The sequence below is a fragment of the Danio rerio genome, chromosome 4 (assembly GCF_052040795.2).
Source record: "Danio rerio strain M-AB ecotype USA chromosome 4, GRCz13ab, whole genome shotgun sequence".
NCBI classification, from domain to species: Eukaryota; Metazoa; Chordata; class Actinopteri; order Cypriniformes; family Danionidae; genus Danio; species Danio rerio.
In genome coordinates this window covers 9,899,444-9,921,500 of record NC_141024.2, presented here as the reverse complement: position 1 = coordinate 9,921,500, position 22,057 = coordinate 9,899,444, and the positions used below count along the sequence as shown (strand labels likewise).

Sequence of the window (22,057 nt, the reverse complement as noted above, 5' to 3'; positions counted from 1 at the left end):
TTTCTTGCACTCTCTCCCTGCTTGTTTTCGCCAGAGGCACAAACGTTAAAATGAACCCACAGTTGACACACTCCACATCTGGAGGGCTTTTCTGAAGCCCTTCCCCCCAAAGGCAGAATTCCTCTGAATTAAACACACACACACACACACACACACACACACACACACACACACACTTGTACAGCTTTATAGAGACTTCCTTAAGTCGTAGTGATTTTTTTTTCAATATTGTACAGACTGTATAATGTCAAAAATCCCCTTAAATCCAACCCTTAAAGATTACATTCAGCATTTTTACATTTATAAAATACTTCATTCTGTGTGATTTAGGAGCCGTTTTCCTCCTTAAATGTCCCAAAAAGATCACAACTGACTGGACATGCTATACTCGAGACACAACATGAGGAATGCAAGTTGTACCAACACACACACACACACTTCTAGGAGAAACCCGAAGCAGCGGATCATACATGAGCTAGTGGTTTGAGACAGGAAAAGTGTGTGTTTTTTTTTACACTAGTTGGAGAAACATCCTCTTAAATATAAACATATAAAAGGCCAGCGGCTCTAACAACAGCCCAGTGCATGTGTGTGGTATTACGGTCTAGTTGCTTTGTTTTTGGGCTGAATACAGTTGTAAATGTGGGACCAGTGGAGCGATAAGGCAATCTAATTCCAGACATTCATAACTTCTGTAATAAAGCACTGTTGTAGACACAAAATCATCATATGAACATCATATGAACATCAAGTACATATGAACATCATTCTAATGCCTTAATGAATGAATTGGCTAGAAAATATTGCAGTAATCCTGTGTCTTTGTTTAGTTTTGTTGTGGTTGTTGTTGTTGTGTTATCCATTAGTAAAAAATTTGTATTTCCAGACATTCTTCTTGATATTAGTAAATAAAAATTTATAGAAATAATAATAATAATAATAATAATAATAATAATAATAACAATAATAATAATAATAATAATAATAATAATAATAAAAATAATAAAATTAAATTAATTTTAATTTAGTTATACAAAGAAAATCGACTGGAAATACCAATATTTATTTTATAATTAATAATAATATAATTAACAACAACAACAACAACAACAATAATATAAAAATAATAATAACAATAATAATTTTTTTAAATAATTATATCATTATTACTACAATTCATATTATTTTTATTGAATTTTATTAAGAAAATTTACTGCAAATACCAATATTTTAATTAATTATTTAATTAATAAATAATAATAATAATAATGTTGTTCGTGTCATTAATAATAATAATAATAATAATAATAATAATAATAATAATAATAATAATAATAATAATAATAATAATAATAATAATACAATTCATATAATTTTTTTAAATAATATCATGAAAAAAACTGGAAATACCAATATTTTTATTAATTATTAATATCAACAACAACAATAATAATAACATATTGAATAATATTGATTATATACATAATAAATTATTATTACATCTATTATTTGATAACAGATTATATTATACTATAATTAATTATTATTATTAATATGCCTTAAAATACCTAAACAAGTCAAAATAACAACTTAACACAACATCCAATCACAAATATGTGACTGTAACATGAGGAATCTCTTTATTATTTCCTGAGAGTCTGAGAGTATAATCCAAACAGACACAGCAATAAAAAAACCTGACCATGAAAAACACTACTTTTTTTTACACTGTTTAAATGCAAAACAAGTTTGAATGGCCTTGTAATCATCCATCACTCCACTTAAACTCTACTATTTGTCAGCAGTCTTCCTACACACCTCCCACTGTATGTTTCAAGCAACATGTAATTACCATCACTAATAAGCCATATTCCTGACTCCACTAATGGACATAGCACCCACACATACAGTGCGTCAGATATATACAATAACAAACGCTCCTTATCTGGAAGTGTTTTAATACATCTGGTTCAGGAGGTGGATGTCCAGGGCCCCTTTAAGGGTGTGGGTTCAATTGAAGTTTCTCCTCCCTGCATACATTTGCGATTAAATTCACACACACACACATACACACTTCAGGGTAATAGTATATCAAGCTGGAGATCTGAAATGCTGCACTTCTCAGAAAGACCCACAGCTATACCTCATTTCAGCCAATTACCTAATTCAACAGGAATTCCTCAAGAACAGCTGCAGCCTGCCAAACACACACACACACACACACACACGCACACACGCACACACGCACACACGCACGCACACATGCACACACACATCAAAACTGCTAAAAACCTAAATCTCTAAACAGCTTTCCACACATGCAACTCTCAACCCCAGTAAAAGTAAACTCTTATGAGGAACAGGGAGTGTGTAGAAACGCACACAAATACATTTTATCGCACAAGCACAGAAGAAGGCGAGCAGGTGCTGGAATCAAGCCTGTGCCCTGAGCCATTTCAACCAAACAGACTATGGTGCTTGAATGTGCTGGAAAAGTTAGAGATGGACTGAAAATAATTAAAATAATTTCTAATGGTAAAAGAAACTGTGAAAACGCTACAGTGAAAATGTGTAACCTGGCTAACAGGAAGTTTTCTTGACCATAAATTGACAAAGAATTCCCTGCATGACACTTCTCTTTTGTCTTTTCGTTGACATTACTGTACACAGGCCGGCCACTTTATTAGGTACACCTTACTAGTAAAGAGCATAGAGCCACCAAGAGGCGACACTCTAGTGCAATTTGGAAAACAGCCACTAGATGGCTCAGCGGCTATTTTGGAATGAAAATTCCAATAGAACAACAGCATAAGTCTGTAAAACAAACTATTAAAAGTGCTGATGATTGTCATAGTAAGTGTTGTATTGTCGTCTTTTAGGTTGTATCTCAGCTTTAATGCACTTTTAAAATAAATAAATAAATAAAAAACAAAGCAGCAGCTAGCCATCACGACAACATTAAGATCCAATGGACTGCCGATCGCTTTCACTCCAACATGGTGGAATACGGGACTGTTGCTGGGCGCTGCTATTGCAATGGAACGTTCTATTGAGGGTCGCCTGTTGGTCATTCTAAGCTCTTTGTATAGTACCAAAGAATAGAATAATTCTTATATATAGAATAAAAATAGAATAATAGAACAATAGAATACACAGGACATGTCTCTAGTATACTTTTGAAAGGGGAAAAGTGTAACTGTCAATATAGCAAATGAAGCCGCGCCTTCTAGTACAGGAGCCAATCAGCGGTCGCTATATGGCAAATAAAGCCTGCCTTTTAGTACAGCCAATCAGCAATCACTATAGAATGACAATTCTCTGGGGGAGGGGCTTAGACCAGACGTGAGTTTCTGCAGATTTTGTGTGATACGAACTTTTAGAAATGACACAACAGAGACAGTTGTTGCTTAATTTTATTGGTTATGAAATGGAATTGTAAGCTTGGCAAGAAGTTTTGGAGAATATGATATTTCCCTATCTGTATGTGGATTTGGGAAGCTTTTAAATTTGGGTAGGCAAAATGCAGGCGGAAATCCCCAAATAGCAGCAGAGTTTAAGGGGTTATGAAATGGAATTGTAAGCTTGGCAAGAGGTTTTGGAGAATATGATGTTTCCCTATTTAAGCAGAAGGCCAAAACGTACTGTCCATGAGGTGTTTCAAAGATGGCCGCCGAACGAAATTACTTGCCTTAAAGGAACTTTGCTAGTACCGGGTTGGACCCCCTATAACTGCGTTAATCCTTCGTGGCATAGATTTACCAAGGTACTGGAAATATTCCTCAGAGACTTTTGGTCCATATTGACATGATAGCATGCTACAGATTTGTCTGCTGCACATCCATGATGCGAACCTCCCATTCCACCACATCCCAAACGTGCTCTATTAGATTGAGTACTGGTGACTGTGGAGGCCATTTGAGTACAGTTACCTCATTGTCATTTTCAAGAAACCAGTCTGAGATGATTCACACTTTATGACATGGTGCGTTATCCTGCTGGAAGTAGCCATCAGATTTATTTACAGTTAGCTCACCTAAAAATGTAAACTTTCTCACCATTTACTCACACTCTATTAGTTCTTTCTTCTGTTGAACACAAATAAGATATCATGTAGAGTGCTGAAAAACAAAACAGCCATCGACATACTTAGTAGGAACAAAAAATACTGTGGAAGTCGATGGCTGTTTTTACCCAAACATTCTTCAAGATATACTTGATTTAGGTAATTGGCTGAAATGAGGTATAGTTGTGGGTCTTTCTGAGAAGTGCAGCATTTCAGATCTCCAGCTTGATATACTATTACCCTGCAGTGTGTGTGAGTGTGTAGGAGTGTGTGAATTTAATTGCAAATGTATGGAGGGAGGAGAAACTGCAATTGAACCAACATCTTTAAAGGTAATTTTTAAAATATTATTATATAAAGAAAATTCGACTAGAAATACCAATATTTTAATCAACTAACTAATAATAATAATAATAATTTTGTTGATAATAACAACTATAATTATAATTTTAATATATATTCGTTGTTGTTGTTAACATTATTAATAAATTGTTGTTGTTGATAATAATAATACTAATATTTTGTTGTTGTTAATAATATTAATAATAATATATTTTTGTTGTTAAAAATAGTATTAATATTAATTTATTATTGTTGTTGTTGTTTATAATAATAATAATAATAATAATAATAATAATAATAATAATAATAATAATACATTTCATATAAATTTTTATTTAATAATATCAATAAAAATAACTGGAAATACCAATCCTTTTATTAATTATTAATAACAATAATGACCATACAATAAAACAACAACAACAACAACAACAACAACAACAACAACAACAATAGTATGATGCTGTTATTAATAATATATTAATAATAATAATAACAACAACAACAACAACAACAACATTACTGCATTAATTAATTAATTAATAATAATATACTTAATACAAGATATACTTCTATAGTATTTTTTCGTTCGCAGTCCTTTGTGTTGAACAGAAGAAAGAAACTCAAACAAGTTTGTAACCAATGGAGGATGAATAAATGAGGACAGAATGTTTATTTTTGTGTGAACTATCCCTTTGAGTTTGCCCTATCGTTTTTTATTTGGATATTACTTTTCATGTAGGATGTGCTATAAATAGAGTTATTGCCTCCCAAAAGCAAAATCGATTTTGAACTGCCTGATATGAGTCAGTAATTCAGCCTCGCTTTCTGTACAAACCAACATTTGTAATGGAGTTTCATAATTAAACCCTTTGTCTTTAGTAGTGTCTGTGAATGCCTGCTTTGAACCATTGTAGCTGATGACTGCAAGAAAATGTATTGTTCATTATAGCTATGATCATTCATCTCTGTGGACATTTCGTCATTGGGAGAACAATGTTTACAAATTCATCAAAATCTCCAATCTTACGAGCTTGGCTGACATCAGGATGTTTCAACGTATACATTTGAAGCCAGAATTATTATAGCCTCCTGTCTTTTCTTTATTCCAATTATTGTCTATTTTCAAATAAGTGCAGTTTAAGTGCCCTTAACAGGGGACACTTCAAGATCAACAAGCACTCATGCATCCAGAACGTTCATTATGCCAGAAACCAATAGCAAAAACTGCAACTAATGACTTGACAAGATGAAATGAAATGAAAAGCCGTGATCTACAGTGTCCAGCCGTGGGTGCTGGTGTGCGGCTGTCAGGCAGATGGTCAGCAGGTTGCAGGCAGGATTCAATACAGTCTCCAGGGAGAGACAGAATGCCAGTGAACGGAGGCCTTTCATCCTCCATCAGGAGCCTGCTGACGCCTGTCAAATGAAGCTCCTCTCGACTAACAACTAGCCAGCGGCCTGCCGGCAAACCCTGCTGCGAGGACAAACCTCCAGTTACAAGCTGAGCCACGCGCATCTCCAGACTGAGCGGGAGAGGGGATCTGATGTAATGGAATGCTGGATTTTTGCCGCATATCATCAGCTATGGTATTTGGGTTTTTTGTTATTACGAGGCACTGCTGGAGCGCAGTTATTAACATAACTGAATGATTCTGAATGAATAAAGTTTCACATGAGACTGAAGGCGATAGAAATCATAGGAATTAATAAGATTAATTAAATAAGATAGATAGATAGATAGATATAGATAGATAGATAGATAGATAGATAGATAGATAGATAGATAGATAGATAGATAGATAGATAGATAGATAGATAGATAGATAGATAGATAGATAGATAGATAGATAGATAGATAGATAGATAGATAGATAGATAGATAGATAGATAGATAGATAGAATGATATTTAACGAATTTATGAATGAACAATGAGCAGAACAGTATGAACAAAAGAATGAATGAACAACAACAAATGATGGAACAGACAGAATGAGAGAATAAACAACATAAAACAGAACAAACAAACAATGAGGACAGAAGAAATGAACGACCAGATAAATGACAGAACAAAAGAATGATATTCCATCTATGGATGGATATCGATGGTTGGATAAATGGATATTGATGAGTGTATATGGATGAAAGGATAGATGGAAATGGATGGATAGATATTGATGGTTGGATGGATATCTATGGATGGCTGGATATCTATGGATGGATGGATGGATATCGATGGTTGGATGGGAGAGAGAGTTTTAAGTTTATTGCCATTTCAGCGTCTATGGCTATGTCATGGCAAAAGGAAAATAGATCAAGTAAAAATATTCTAACAATTAAAAGTCATCAATAGCAATAATTAATGTACAAGGTAAAATATATAAATAATTATAATAATGATAATATATAAGATAAAAATCTAAAACAGTTTTTTAAGATTTCCTTTTGATAAAAATTCTACAACTTTAGATGGATTCACGTTTAAAAATATTTCCTTTAAAGTCTCTCCAGATAAATATTGTTGTCTGTTAACATTAAAAATGGGGCATTCCACAAGAATATGTTTAACTGTTAGGTTTCTGTTGCAATAAAGGCATTTTGGTGGTTCTTCTCCTTTGAGTAAATGTTCATGTGTGAGTCTCGTGTGTCCAATGCGGCATCTTCTATATACAATCTCATCGTGTCTTGACCTAAAAAATAAATTAGATTTTTTTTCCTATTTCAGGTTGAATTTCAAAAAGTTTATTTTCTGGGCACTGATCCCATTCTGATTGCCATTTGTTGAGAATATATCCTTTTATTAGTGGCTTAAGATCCGAAGGTGGGATTTTGCACTCCTTCAGCTTTCCTGTTAGGGCTGTTTCGATGGTTGGATGGACAGATGGATACCTAAGGATGGATGGATATAAATATATGGATAGATATGGATAGATGGATATCTATGGATGGATGGATATGTATGTATAGAAGGATAGATGGATATTGATGGATGAAGGTATATCAGTAGATAGATGGATATGGATGGATAGATGGATATCTATGGATGGATGGATATTGATGGATATATGGATATTCAGACAGATATCTATGGATGAATGGATGGATATCGATGGTCGGATTGATAAATGGATACCTATAGATGGATGGATATTAATGGATGGATGGATGGATGGACACCTATGGATGGATGGAAAGATGGATGTATATTGATGGATGGATAGATATCAATGAATATGGATACCTATGGATTGATTGATATAGATGGAAAAATGGATACCTATGGATGGATGGATGGATTGATATCAATGGATGATTGGATAGATGGATACCTATGGATGGATGGATGGATATCAATGGATGGATGGATGTGGATAGATGGATATCTATGGATAGATGGATGGATATTGATGTTGGATGGACAGATGGATGGATAAATGGATATCTTTGGATGGATAGATATCTATGGATGGATGGATGATATCTATGGATGGATAGATAATGGATTTTCAGACAGATAGATAGACAGACAGAATGAAAAAGCGATGGATGGATGGAAGGACGGATGAACGGATAGACAGATAAACAGACACGTAGACAGATAGACAGACTGATAAACAGACAGATAGACTACAGATTGATTAAAAGAATGAAAGATTCTCTGAATCAGAGAAATGACAGAAGAAATGAAAGAACAAATAACAGAACAAAAAAACAGAACAGAACAGAAGAATAATGCCAGTATAAACAAGCACAAACTCAAAAGCTGAATTTGTAATAAACTACAATAAAGAGCATTTATAATTGATCATATTTGTCCAGCATTATGCATACTCCAAACAGAGTACAGTCAGTCTGCAGAAAATCCTGAGGTTTAGATTTTTCAACTGCAGTTAACTTTTAATTGCACTCGTGTACAAATTTGTAAATGAAGCTAATCTTTGGAGCTAGCACTAGAACCACACTATGGCTTTCATGCACGCAATATGAATATAAATCCAGCTTGTGACCTTTTCCAGTCCTAATACTCGCTCTTCATCCATCATTTCCCAATTGTCATCTCTCGCTGTCCCTACTCTACGCTATAAATAAAAGAGAAAGGAAATGATGATAAGTGTTGTCCATCACACACACTGATTTGGCTAAAGCATCTCTAATGTTTATGCAGAGATTAATTATATTATTTATGGCTGATCAATGGTGTGGATGTGAGTGTGTGGGTTTGAGTCTCATTAATGCAGTGCAGCTGTTGATGTATGGTGTTTACAGAGAGCGGGTGATCGGAGTCTGGCTTACTGGCATGGACTCGCTCCAGCCTGTGCTCTACTCTAAACACTCGTAAAAGCGACCGCTCGAAGACTCAGACATAAACATTACACACGAGAAACATTTCACAAAACTACAAACAGATATTGAGAATACTTAAATATATTAACACATGTATTATTTAATTTAATTCTATTGTATAAATATTAGAGGTTATGTATAACATTTGAAGTAGTATAAATTGTGACCAGAATGAAAGGTCAAACAAACCATACAGAGAGAACAAACAAATGAATATGGGATGGATGGGTGGACTGATGGACGAACAGATGGGCAAATGAAATAGATGGGTGAATAGAAAGACGGACAGACAGACAGACAGATACAAAAAGGGATGGATGGAATTGATGGATAGATACAAAGATAGATACAAGGATGGATGGTTGGATGGATGGAACTGATGGATGGATGGGTGCATAGAACAACAGAAATATAGATGGATGGATGGATGGATGGAGAGACAGACATACAGACATACAGACATACTATGGATGGATGGATATATGGATGAATGATAGAACAATAGATGGATTGATAGATGGATGGATAGACATATGATGGATGGCTGGATGGATGGATGGATGGATTAATGGATGGATGGACATACTATGGATGGATGGATAGATGGACATACTATGGATGGATGGATGAATGGACAAACTATGGATGGATGGATGGTAGGATGCACATACTATAGATGGATTGATGGATGGATGGATGGTTGCACATACTATAGATGGATTGATGGATGGATGGATGGACATACGATGGATGGATGGATGGATTGATGGATAGATGGACATACTATGGATGAATAGATGGATGAATGGACAAACTATGGATGGATGGATGGATGCACATACTATAGATGGATTGATGGATGGATGGATGGATGGACATACGATGGATGGATGGACATTCTATGGATGGATGGATAGATGGACATACTATGGATGGATGGATGGATGGATGGATGGATAGATGGATGGATGGATGGATGCACATACTATAGATGGATGGATGGACATACTATGGATGGATGGATGGATGGATGCACATACTATGGATGGATGGATGGATATACTATGGATTGATGGATGGATGGATGGACATATTATGGATGGATGGACATACAACGGAAGGATGGACATACTATGGATGGATGGACATACTATGGATGGATGGATGGATGGATGAATGGGTGGATATACAATGGATGGACAGATGGATGAATAGACATACTATGGATTGATGGATTATTGGACATACTATGGATAGATGGATGGATGGACATACTATGGATGGATGGATGGATGGACATACTATGGATGGATGAATGGATGGACATACTATGGATGGATGGACATACGATGGAAGGATGGATGGACGTACTACGAATGGATGAATGGATGGATGGATAAACATACGATGGATGGACAGACGGATGAATAGACATACTATGGATGGATGGACATACGATGGATGGATGGATGGATATAATATAATATGGAAAGATGGATGAATGGATGAATGGACATACGATAGATCAGGGGTCACCAATTTCGTTCCTGGAGGTCTGGTGGCCTGCAGGGTTTAGCTCCAACTTGCCTCAGCACACCTGCATGGGTGTTTCAAGTATACCTAGTAAGACCTTGATTAGCTTGTTCAGGTGTGTGTGAATAGAGTTGGAGCTAAAATATGCAGGACACCGGCCCTCCAGGAACAAGTTTGATGATCCCTGCTATGGATGGATAGAAGGATGGATAGATGGATGGATAGATGCAGACAGATAAATCAGACATAACTAGTAATGCATATATTAGTATTAGTCGTATTGGCAGACTCACAGCTTCAGTGTGAATGGGGTGCACAGAGAAAAGCAGTGCGGTGAGGAAGGAGAAGTTGCTGTCCTCGAACACACACTGCTGGCAGGTGTACATGAGCAGCGCTGTCACCACGCAGTGCAGGAACACATTCACCAGGTGGAAGAAGAATGGAGTCAAGCCGCCCAGCAAAATGTTCAACCTGAAAAAGAGAGTGGCATCAGTAAGAGCAGGGGCCTGTAGCATGAAGCTGGATTAGTTTAGTTTGCACCATCCATGGGTTTTAGATAACATGAAGTCAGCTTGACTGTAATCAGTCTTGGTTGCCATGGTATTATGGAGAAGCTGAGCTGCCTTCATGGTACCTAAAATGCAGAATTGGTCTAAACTAAACAGAAACTTGACTGACTGTGCAGCTAATCGGTCTACATGCTACAAGCTCTAGAGTATGTCTAAACCTGGATCAAATTTCCATGTTAACCTTAGTTTGTGACCATGATGAGCAATGATGTTTAGTTGGTGTGAACATCATCTGCATTTCTGGATTTACCTGTGCAGCATGTCCTTTTTTTAAAGCAGCTTGACAAATTACTTTGGAAAGGAAAGTTGCAGGTTCACAGAACTAAAGTCAAAACAAACAGACATGACTGTGGTAAAACCTCTAATGTAAACATGTTTGTTTGACCTTGCAATGTTTTAACACAGGAAGCCTTTAAAGAAAATGAGAGCAAGGGAACTAAACAAATGAATGAATGGCAAAACAAACTAAGAAACAAAATAACGACACAACAAAAAGAAAAATAAAGGAAAGGATTAAACAAATGTTGATACAAGTGAATTAAATTACAGACAGAACAAATATAAACGATAGAACAAATGTAGGAAACAAAGGAACAAACTGGCAACAGAACAAACAAAAGAGAAAAAAACACATTCACAGTATACAGAGAGAACAAACAAAAACAAATGATAGATCAAGCATAAGAACAAACTAATGGCAAAACAAAGGAACAAATTTAAATAAACAACTAATGATTGGACAAATGGACAACAAAACAAACAAAAAAAATTATCTTTAAAAAAGACTTTGGCAAAAAAACAAAAAAAAAACATCAAAACTAATGGACGTGATTGTGGAAAAACTCAGATGCTCAATAAATACATTTCCAGAAAGCCCTTAAAGAAAACGAGAGCAAGGAACCGAGAGAGATGAGAGAAGGGAACAATTAGCCTAAAGCGATGCAACATTAATGAGCTTCATGGTCACCTTGGCTGAGGAGAGATTGAATTAAAATTTAGCAGCAGCGCCAGAGGCAGAACATGGCATTGAATATGATGGACATGAAGTCATTTAATAAACATGATAAAAATCTGATCAATTTTACAATGACTTTAGGAAAATAAAAAGACGAAGATGATATTATTTATTGCTGATACTTCAAATAAACTATTTATTTTATACTCTAGCTATTGCAAAAGTTATATTCATTCCCCCATTTAAATTATGAGTGTTTATTTACTTGTATATTCAACAATCGATATATATGTACGTCTATATATATATATATATATATATATATATATGTGTGTGTGTGTGTGTGTGTGTGTGTGTATATATATATATAATGAGAGAGAGAGAGAGAGAGAGAGAGAGAGAGAGAGTTGAAGTCAGAATTATTAGCCTTTATTTGAATTTTCAGTTCTTTTTTTTTATATTTCTCAAATGATGTTTAAAAGAGCAAGGAAATTTTCACAGTATGTCTGATTATATTTTTTCTTTTAGAGAAAGTCTTATTAGTTTAATTTTGGCTTGAATAAAAGCAGTTATAAATTTTGTAAAAAATATTTTAAGGACAAAATTATTAGCCCCTTTAGGCTACACAATCTTAATCCAGCATCTCTACGATTCAGCCTATTGCATTGTAGTTTTTAAGTTCAGGAGAAGCATGACGTATTTAAGATACATTTTTCAGCAACATGGACACCTCCAAATGGTGTTAAAAGTAACACTTACTGTGTTTATGAAGTATAATTCACCCGAAAACGTCATTTCTGTCTTTTTTTTCTGTATTTGTTTTTTTTTTTTGTAGTTTTTTTTTAATTGCTTGAACTGACAATACAAGAACATCTTAAAGTCCAAGTGATCACAGACAGATCTTTAAAAAAGTTCACATGAAAAAAAAAAAAACACATACAAATAATACCATTAGACACAAAGGGGGAAAAATAAAAATAATAGAATTATAGTATTAATAATAATAAAATAATAATACTGAAAATACTAAATTACACAAGTGAAAGAAATTACCAAAATTACCAAAAATTATAGCCATAAGGAAAGCAACTAAAATCGAGAATCTTCTTTGAATACTTCTGCATAATTTCAGGAATCTTGGATTTTTTTTTATTCCTAATAAGATGAAGTGATTTTAGGAGAGCTCAATTCTATTCTAAAATGAGCAAAGAATGGGTATTTATTAGCGAATTTCTGTTTGTGAATGAAAGTTTTGCCATATAAGATAACAAAATGTATGATGTGTTCCAGAGATTTAGCTTTTAGGTTATAAAAAAAAAAAGTCTTCTAGACTAAAGCAGTTCACAGCATTGGCAGATGTAATGATGTATTTGTGGCTGCAAAATCACACATGAGCTGACGCACTGCTTGTTTACTACACAGAGGACGCGCGGGTGCCCGTGAATGATGCCTACTTTAGTGAACAGAACCTGCATAGGCTGTGAATAACAGGTAATAAAGTTAAAAGTAACGTTCAGTTTGTTGCACAGAGCGATCGTTTGGGAGTATGATTTATTTGCATGTATGTTTTTTTTTCTGAAAGTGACGGCAGCCATAATGAACATAAAAGTGAAACCAAAAGCGCACATAAATTACATGATCATATCGCATTTTAAAGTTATGATTATGACAAGCACTTGATATGTTTTTATTTTCATAGCAAACACAACGTATTGTGCATGAAAATAAATGTTTACAGGGTCTGTATAACTATTCTAGCCTTTATAATGTTGAATATAATGCAAGAGGGAATCTGATAATGACAATTGTTTTTATTTTTCCAGGGGAAAAATGGGCTAATAATGTTGTCAATGACAAATGACAAGCACATGTCTTAAATATAATAATTCAACTTCAGAATTATGAATAACTGTACTCTGATGTAATCACTTTCCTCCGCATTAACAACCAGGACAAAGTTAAAGTCTATTCAAGTCCACCATTCCAAGTCTATAGAAAATTTAGCATCCCTTATGCCTCCAAACTTCCCACTTTGCAACAGCATTAATTACCAAATAAATCTACAATCCTCAGTCGTGACAAGATTTTTGAGACAAAAAAAAAAAACGATTTTGGATGAATTTGAGTGTAAAATGCACAAGTTGTAACACTCTGTCAAGATAAATGCCAGATTCCAGACCGAAAAGGCATAATAAGCAGCCATGAAGGTTATACATGAGTCACTGATACACCTGCCACTTAGCATTTAGCTTGAAGCCTGACGTTTGGCCTACAAAAAAACAGACCGAATGTGAGAGCAAATGGATGGAGAGGGAAAAAGGTGACAGTTAATGAACTGATGGAGCGAGAGAGAGGGACCGGCAAACCGTTTGTACATCTGCAGGCAATAATAAGCCTGTGTTTATTTAACTGCTGCTGATTAATGTGACACCGAGACGCCAGTGTGTGCATTACAGTCTCGACAGGGGAACAGGAACACATCTTCAAGCCCCATCAGAGCGGAGGATAAAATCTAGCTGTCCACAGTTTTATAGTTTAGTTTAGGATCATTAGTGCATTGTAGAGTAAATTCCTGCTTAAATGGTAACCAAATCAAATGGCATATTTTATTAGGAAAACTATAAATGAAATGTATTTACTGTTATTTACTCACCTTTTATTCATCATTCAACAACATTTATGAAACTGATCCACATATTATGATATACTTTCTAATTTTACCCTATGTATTAGCAATTTGCTTCTATATTTCTTTACATTTCTTTATTTTTTTAATGGCATTATAACAATTACAATAAGGCAAAATTGGAATAGCAACTATCATCTACATTTATAGAACAGAGCACAAATAATAAAGTCAATAAAATAGTAATAAAAAAGATACACTTAAATCATAAAATAGACACAAACACAACTAAAAGAAAGAAAACATTTACACCGGGTATTCAATTAATTTACATTTATTACATCAATAAACTAAAGTCTTCTTCCACATTTTGATTGTATCAACTTTAAAGATTAACAGTATAGCCCAAATTTCATTTATATAAGACCATTTCTTTTTCTGAAGTTGTGTTTAGTTTTGCCAGATGCTATTCTGAGTTGTCAGGGGCTTGTTTGGCTTTGCAAACATACATTTACATATGTTTTGTGCTTTGCATCAACACGCATGACTTGTTTATAGAGTTCATTCATTTTCTTTTTGGCTTAGTCCCTTTATTCATCAGGGGTCGCCACAACGGAATGAACCGCCAACTTTTCCAGCATACAAAGGGGAGTTTGAACCTCGCCTAGATTTCAAGATTGTGGAACTTTGTTGCGTATGAAATTAGTACAATTTTTAAGATCAAATTTAAAAAAAGATCCTGGTCTTTTTCTTTTGGGACTCCCTTCTAAAACACAAGCAATGTCATTGACCCTTGACACCAAAGGTTATAAATTGTTAGATAAATTGCTACTTGTGGCAAGAAAATGCATCCTTATTAGATGGATAAAAAACACTCCCCCCACTGTGACACAATGGTACAGAGAGATTTTTGCGGTTTTGCCCCATGAGAGGCTTTCAGCTGTGCTTAATGACAACATGCAAAGTTTTCAAAATATATGGTTTCCTTTTATAGATCACTTGCCCTCACATGTGAGGGAAATAGTTTTGTGTGTTAATTAGGTTTTTGTTTTGTAGAGGAGGGTTGTCAGAGGCTCAGAGAATGGTCTTTTGTTTTTTGTTTGTTATTTTTGTTGTTTTTCATTTTCTTTTGTTCTGTTCTGATGTTCTTTTTTTCAAATGACATGTCCATATTATTAGGAATGTGCTGTGATGAGGAAAATATATATTTAGTTTTGTGTGCCTTTCCAGGAACTATATGACTAATTGGTTGCCAATATTGATACTTATAGATAGTATGACATTTCCCTTTTTCTTTTTTCCCTTACCTCCATCTATCTGCTGGCTTGTTTTTAAGGATTACTACAATTCTTTGCACATTTTTGTAAAACTTGCCTTTGACTATGTCTGTAAAAGCACATTGTACAATTTTTTGAAAACCTTAAATAAACATGTTTAAAAAAAAAAACATATTGTGGTAATTTGCACGTTAAATCAAAACGCTATGTGTCTAGATAATATATCTGTAGACTCTCCGTTTGACTCGTGTACAATAATTTTCCTTCAAATACGATAATTTTAAGGTTCTGGTACGATACTTTGACATTTCCATTCTGGCAACACTGAGTTGTATTCTCCGTGCTGTAGTCTTACAGACTTGCATTTGCAACAGGTCGCTACCCAGAGCAGCAGGCAGCTAGATTGCTGCTTGTGTGAATGGGGTTTGAGTCTTTAATAAACTGACCGCCTGCGTTCATTGAAAAGTAAAATTGATTAATAAATCCAAATGAAACAGTCCCTTAAAAGTGACGTTGTGTTTTCAGATTCGAGCTTAGGCATGCTTGCACTTACAATACAAGCGTACCGCAGCAAAGCCCAACCAAACCGCGCTCTTGCACACTTCTCTCCACCAGGGCAGACCAACTGAACTGTGCCTGAGCCCGATTCGGAGCACTTGTCAAATGGACAGGGAAATGCGCCCGAGCACAGTTTGGACAGCCTAGAGTGAGTGCGCCCTTAGTGTCCCTTTAAGCTGAATACTAGGATCTTAAATAGTATAGTGAAATATTATTTACTGTCATCATGGCAAAGATAAAAATAAAAATAAAAATCTGTTACTAGAAATGAGTTATTAAAACTATTATGATGAGAAATGTGTTAAAAAAAAACTTCTTTCTGATAAACAGAAATGGGGGGGATATACAGGGGGGCTAATAATTCTGACTTCAACGCACACTAATTTATAGATGGCTTAAATACTTACATATTGATACTAACTACCTCCCAAAAAGAGTCGTTTGTGTTTCAGAGGGACTTTAAAGGCTCTGCTTCTCCAAGCTGCAACTATCTGTGCATGTCTGAGAAAGACAGCTGAAGTTTTTCAAGAGTCTGTGTCAAGACGGCATCAAAGAGCAGATAAAAGACAGGAGGATCAAGCTGAGGTACAAGAGCAGCTCACAGCTCTCTCTCTCTCACACACACACACACACACACTGAGCTCAAGGGGATTCGCTTTATCTCTTCTCCAACTCATACACACACAGCAAAGAAAGAGCTGATATGCTTCAAGACTGACAGACACCAAATGACTAGGGTTACCTTCAAACTTTGGAAAATATCTCGATGAAAAGTGATGAAAGCGTGAGCAAGAGATAATATTGCTACCATTTAAAAAAGTTTTATATTACGTTTGAAAAAAAATCTAATTTATACTTGACAGGACAACAGTTTTACTGCTTAAAAGAGTGTCACCCTGTTTTTGGTAATTATTTTGATTATTTATTTATTATTTAATCCATTTAAATACACTCACCGGCAACTTTAGTAGGTAACTGTCTTAATCCTTCTTGGCATAGATTCAACAAGGTACTGGAAATATTCCTCAGAGATTTCGGTCCATATTGACATGATAGCATCATGCAGTTGCTGCAGATTTGTCGGCTGCACATCCATGATGTGAATCTCTCATTCCAGCAAACCTCAAAGGTGCTCTGTTGGATTGAGATCTGGTGACTGTGAAGGCCATTTGAGTACAGTGAACTCATTGTCATGTTCAAGAAATGATTCGCCCTTAGTGACATGGCAAGTTATCCTGCTGGAAGTAGCCATCAGAGGTCGTAAAGGGATGAACATGGTCAGCAACAATACTCAGGTAGTCTTTGCTGTTGACACAATGCTCAATTGGTACTAATGGGCTATCAACTCAAACCAGTCAGGCCATTCTCCTCTGACCTCTGGCATCAACAAGGCATTTGCACCCACAGAACGGTCGCTCTTTGGATATTTTCTCTTTTTCGGGCAACTTTCTGTAAACCCTAGAAATGGTTGTGCGTGAAAATCCCAGTAGATCAGCAGTTTCTGAAATACCAGCCCGTCTGGCACCAACAACCATGCCCCGGTCATAGTCACTTAAATCACCTTTCTTCTTCATTCTGATGCCTAGTTTGAACTGCAGCAGATCGTCTTGACACATGCATAGAGTTGCTGCCGCTGTTGGACTCCTACAAAACATTAAATAAATGAAAACTCCAGGAGGTTTGTGCAGCTCACTTGGACCTCAAGTCCCACCCACTTGAAGCTGACCAGCTCATTTGGAGCTGGCTCCGACCTCGGTTCCTAAGCGTTCACCTTAAAGTATCTAATAATTGCCAACCGGACACAAAAATATCTGAATGCAGCCTTTATGATGTAGGCTGTGACTGCTCAGTGATGCAATGTCAGACACAATAGAGCTAGTGCCGTCACTGTGAGAAGTAGGGTTAAGTGAGCCCATAAAAGCATTGCATGCAAGTCAGATTGCATCTGCACCAAGTATGCAGCCAGACCCCTCTTACAGACATGCCACTGAGACTTTTAGTAAGTGAAGTGAATTTTTAGTGAGTAAACTTTTGCATAAAGTCTTGCAGTATATATTTTGTAGAGCGTTGAATAGAAATGTTATATTTCTGAAGATTTTCTAAATGTATATTTGCTAAGCAAAACAAGCCCCTAGCAACTGCATACAGCATCATCCGGGAAAACATTTAGAACAGAACAGCACCACTAAACACAACTTCAGGAAAAGAAATAGTTGTTGGAATTACATTTGATGCATAATTAATACACTCTAAAAATATTAATTAAAACAGTCCTAAAGTTCCATGATTTCCATGCACTGAAGACCCAGGCAATGATTTATAAAGAAGCATCCGAGAGCAGGAAGAGTCTGGCTGATCCAAAAATAAGAGAGCTAAAATATGACGCGCAGAGTAGGCTGTTAATTGCCCTGCTATAAATACACAGCGCCTCCTTTCCGTCTATAAGACACAAAGTCCTCGTCGGCCGCGCTCTCGGTGCATTTACCGGTGTGAACGTGGATCAGCCGCGCGCGCGCGATGCTGCGGAGCGGCGCGCGCGCCATATGGAACATGACGTCATCGACGGCGGAGAAACGCCCCGCGCTCTGGATCTGGAGTCAAAACACGCGAGCTTATCTCAGACTGTCTGAAACTCCTACAGCTCTGTTCAGTTTCACCCTTCCTCGGCACTTTTTGTTGCGTATTTACTTTGGGAGAAAAAAGTAACTTCATACAGCTGTTGTATTTGAACTGCGCAACAAGTGTTTGCTTGCATTGTTTGTGTGTCAACAGCTGCGCGAGGCTGAGCGTGAACGCGGATTTGACGTTCTAACTTGAACTTGACGCTCATGTTCTTGAACTCCGTCTGCGATTTTATGGTCATGCGTCTGAATGACGACGCGGAATGCGCGTTGCGTTTTAAGGGCGGTGTGTCTGTTTGGCTGCTGTGCGCTTTATGGATGTAGACTATGGATGCTAAACGTGCAAAAGTCGAGAAAATAAGCATTTTCGATTGCTCCTTATGAGAATCACCCTTAATACATTATAAAGCATAGGGTAAATATGCATGCACAAATGCACATACAAACAAACTCACACACAGAAATGCTACATAATTACACACACAAATCCCAGCAAGCATTTAATGTTTTTAAAAGATGTCCAACAGACATCTAAACAGTCGTCTTGGCTAAAACAAGGCTAAATTTGGGCCGTCAGTGAAAATCTAATAGACGTCTTAGAATAGGCCAAAACTAGACTAGTCATCAAATAAACGGAAATAAATGACTATAAAGTCTGTCTTTAGTCTGTATCTGACTAGTCTAGTTTTGGGGTGTTCTATGATTTCTATTCGATTTTCACTGACAGCCCAAGTTTAGCCTTGTTTTAGCTAAGCTGTCTATATTTAGATGTCTATTAGACGTCAATTAAACACAACATTGTTTGCTGGGACATAGGCTACACAGAATTAATAAGAAAATATCTTCTTTTTTTATTAACTCGACATTTAAATAAACATTAAATAAACTCAACATTAAATAAAATGTATTGCATATTTCATTTTTCTACAATTAAGATCTTAGAATTAATATCACACTTAAATAAATGGTATTATGTTTAAAATCTTGTATATGCGTGCTTGTGTGTATAAAACAGACAATAACACTATTGTGACAACTTATTTAACTGTAAATAGTTTTCACTTATCATAAATCACTTTTTTGTATACAAAGTGCATGCAATTTTTTTTTGTTTTAACTTAATAAGTAACTTTTTATAGAAGGATAAAAGTCAAATAAACAATACAAAAACAGAAATTTGCAAAATGAAAATATCAATACATTACAATATTTTTAATTATTGATGGAATTTAAAAACATATTTTCACTTTAAACTTAATTGAATACGACAGTGTTTAAAATCTGCTAATATTTATGCAAGTTAATCAGTTACATCTGCAATCTGTTAGTACTGTTATCTTTATTGCGTCCTGTTTCATGCCATGCCACAGATATCATCTTTCAAAGGAATTAAACGGCTCTGCTCACGTGACTCCAGCAATACAAGCGTTCTCCTAAAAGTTACCAACTTGCATTAAAAACTCTTTTTAGACTCTACAAACTCCAGAAGTTACAAAAAACATGCTTGTTTGCCCTGAAAAAGAAAGCAACTTCGCCAGGAGTGGGATGCTGGATGCTTACTTGAAAGTGAGGATGCAGAGCGGACGGTAGGATTTGTGGCTGGTGTTATCAGCCATCCGTTTGCCCCAAAAGTCATTGGTGAAGATGCTCCGGAGGCTGGAGCCCGGTTTGACATCTGGATTATTGGTGATCGCCCATATATCATCATGAACGAACTCGCCCCAGAGAGAGTTACTGTAGCAGAGCGCGCACACCACCACCAGCGCGGCGTACCGGAGCAGCCAGACTCCCGCTCCCGGCCTCGGCAGCGCGCAGAGCCGCCGCCGCACCGGGGGAGGAGCGCCTTTGGTCCCTCGGCTGTTTGCTGTCATGTCGGTCCCCGTCTCGCATGCTGCTCGCGGGAGAGAAGGAGAGGAGATGTGTCCCGTTCCATAGCCCGTGTGCTGCGCTGGAGCCCGGGCAGCGGATCAGGTCTGAATGCGTAATATCAGCGAGTGTGGCTGTGTATAAGGTGTTGAAATCTATGCAACCCGCCTACCAGCGCATGCGCAGAACATTCTGAGAGAGAGGGAGAGATGTAAATGAAGAGAAATGAGCTGTGTGAGAAAGAGGGAATAAAAAACAGATGGAAAGAGAAACAAATGGGAACGAGTGGGGAGGATAGAAAATATTATGATATTATTGTGATAAATATTTTTAACTTTACTATTATTATTAGTTTTAATGGTTCAATAGTTGTATAATTTATTTACTAACATGATCAAACTATCAGTAATACATCTATTATGTTGTTTATTCATGTTTGTTAATGCTAGTTAATATTATTGAAGTTAAATAACGTTAGTTCATGTTAACTCACAGTGCACTAAATGTTAACAAACACCACTGCAGATTTTATTAATGCATTATTATTGAACTATGATTAATAAATGCTTTACAAGACTATTCATACTTAATGTTAATAGAATAAGAAATGTTATGACATTGTAATAATTAATTAATTATTTCACTTTTTATACTAGTGTTTACCTTATATTTGTGGTAACAGCAACCAGTAATATGTTGGGAATAAAACTAAAGAGCATTAATAGTGTAGACAAAGAAAGAGTACTAAATAAGGCTATCATGATTGTCAATGATAAGAGGCATCCTTTGTCATACACCTTCCAATTGATACCATCGAGTTGTCGATATTGTGTTCTCAGATGTGTAAAAATAAAGGACAAAATGATCATTTATACCTCAAGCAGTTTAGTTTTTAATTCCTCCTCTCCCAGTAGCAGTTGATGGCCAGTATACCAGATATTCATTTAGAGTAGTGGTACCATGTTTTTATATGATTTATTTACTGTATATAAATGCCAAATGTGGACTATCAGATGTCTCTGGCTGTGCACTGCAAATGAAATTTCTCTATAGGGACAAATAAACATATAACTAACTAACTGACTAACTATTTCTAAACCAATAAATGACTGAAGAAAATTCCGTACTCTCAAACACCAAAAACCAAAGGGACACCAGTGAAATGAAGCGACAAGCAGTTTACTGAAAAAAGGTTTTTGAAACTTTTGGTTTTTTGTTGTTTGAGAGTGTGCAGACTTTTCTTCAGTCGTTTCATACTTTTGGGATTTTTTTTGTCTACGCACCTATTGGCCCATTTTTGAA

The 22,057-nt window shown here is 35.9% G+C and overlaps 1 protein-coding gene across 2 annotated transcripts in view; it reads right to left on the bottom strand.

Annotated features, from left to right (window-relative positions):
• tmtc1 (transmembrane O-mannosyltransferase targeting cadherins 1) overlaps positions 1-20,870 on the bottom strand; it is a 68,916-nt gene extending 48,046 nt beyond the window's left edge. For both annotated transcript variants that reach the window (XR_015942372.1, XM_087247998.2), the window contains exons 1-2: positions 20,450-20,870; positions 10,577-10,754 (exon numbers count right to left, since the gene is read on the bottom strand). Coding sequence is in view for 1 of the 2 variants with exons in the window: in XM_087247998.2 (XP_087104124.2) it covers positions 10,577-10,754; positions 20,450-20,760 (489 nt within the window). In the remaining variant the exon portion in view is untranslated. The remainder of the gene's footprint in view (positions 1-10,576; positions 10,755-20,449) is intronic.
• Between the last annotated feature and the right edge of the window lie 1,187 nt (positions 20,871-22,057).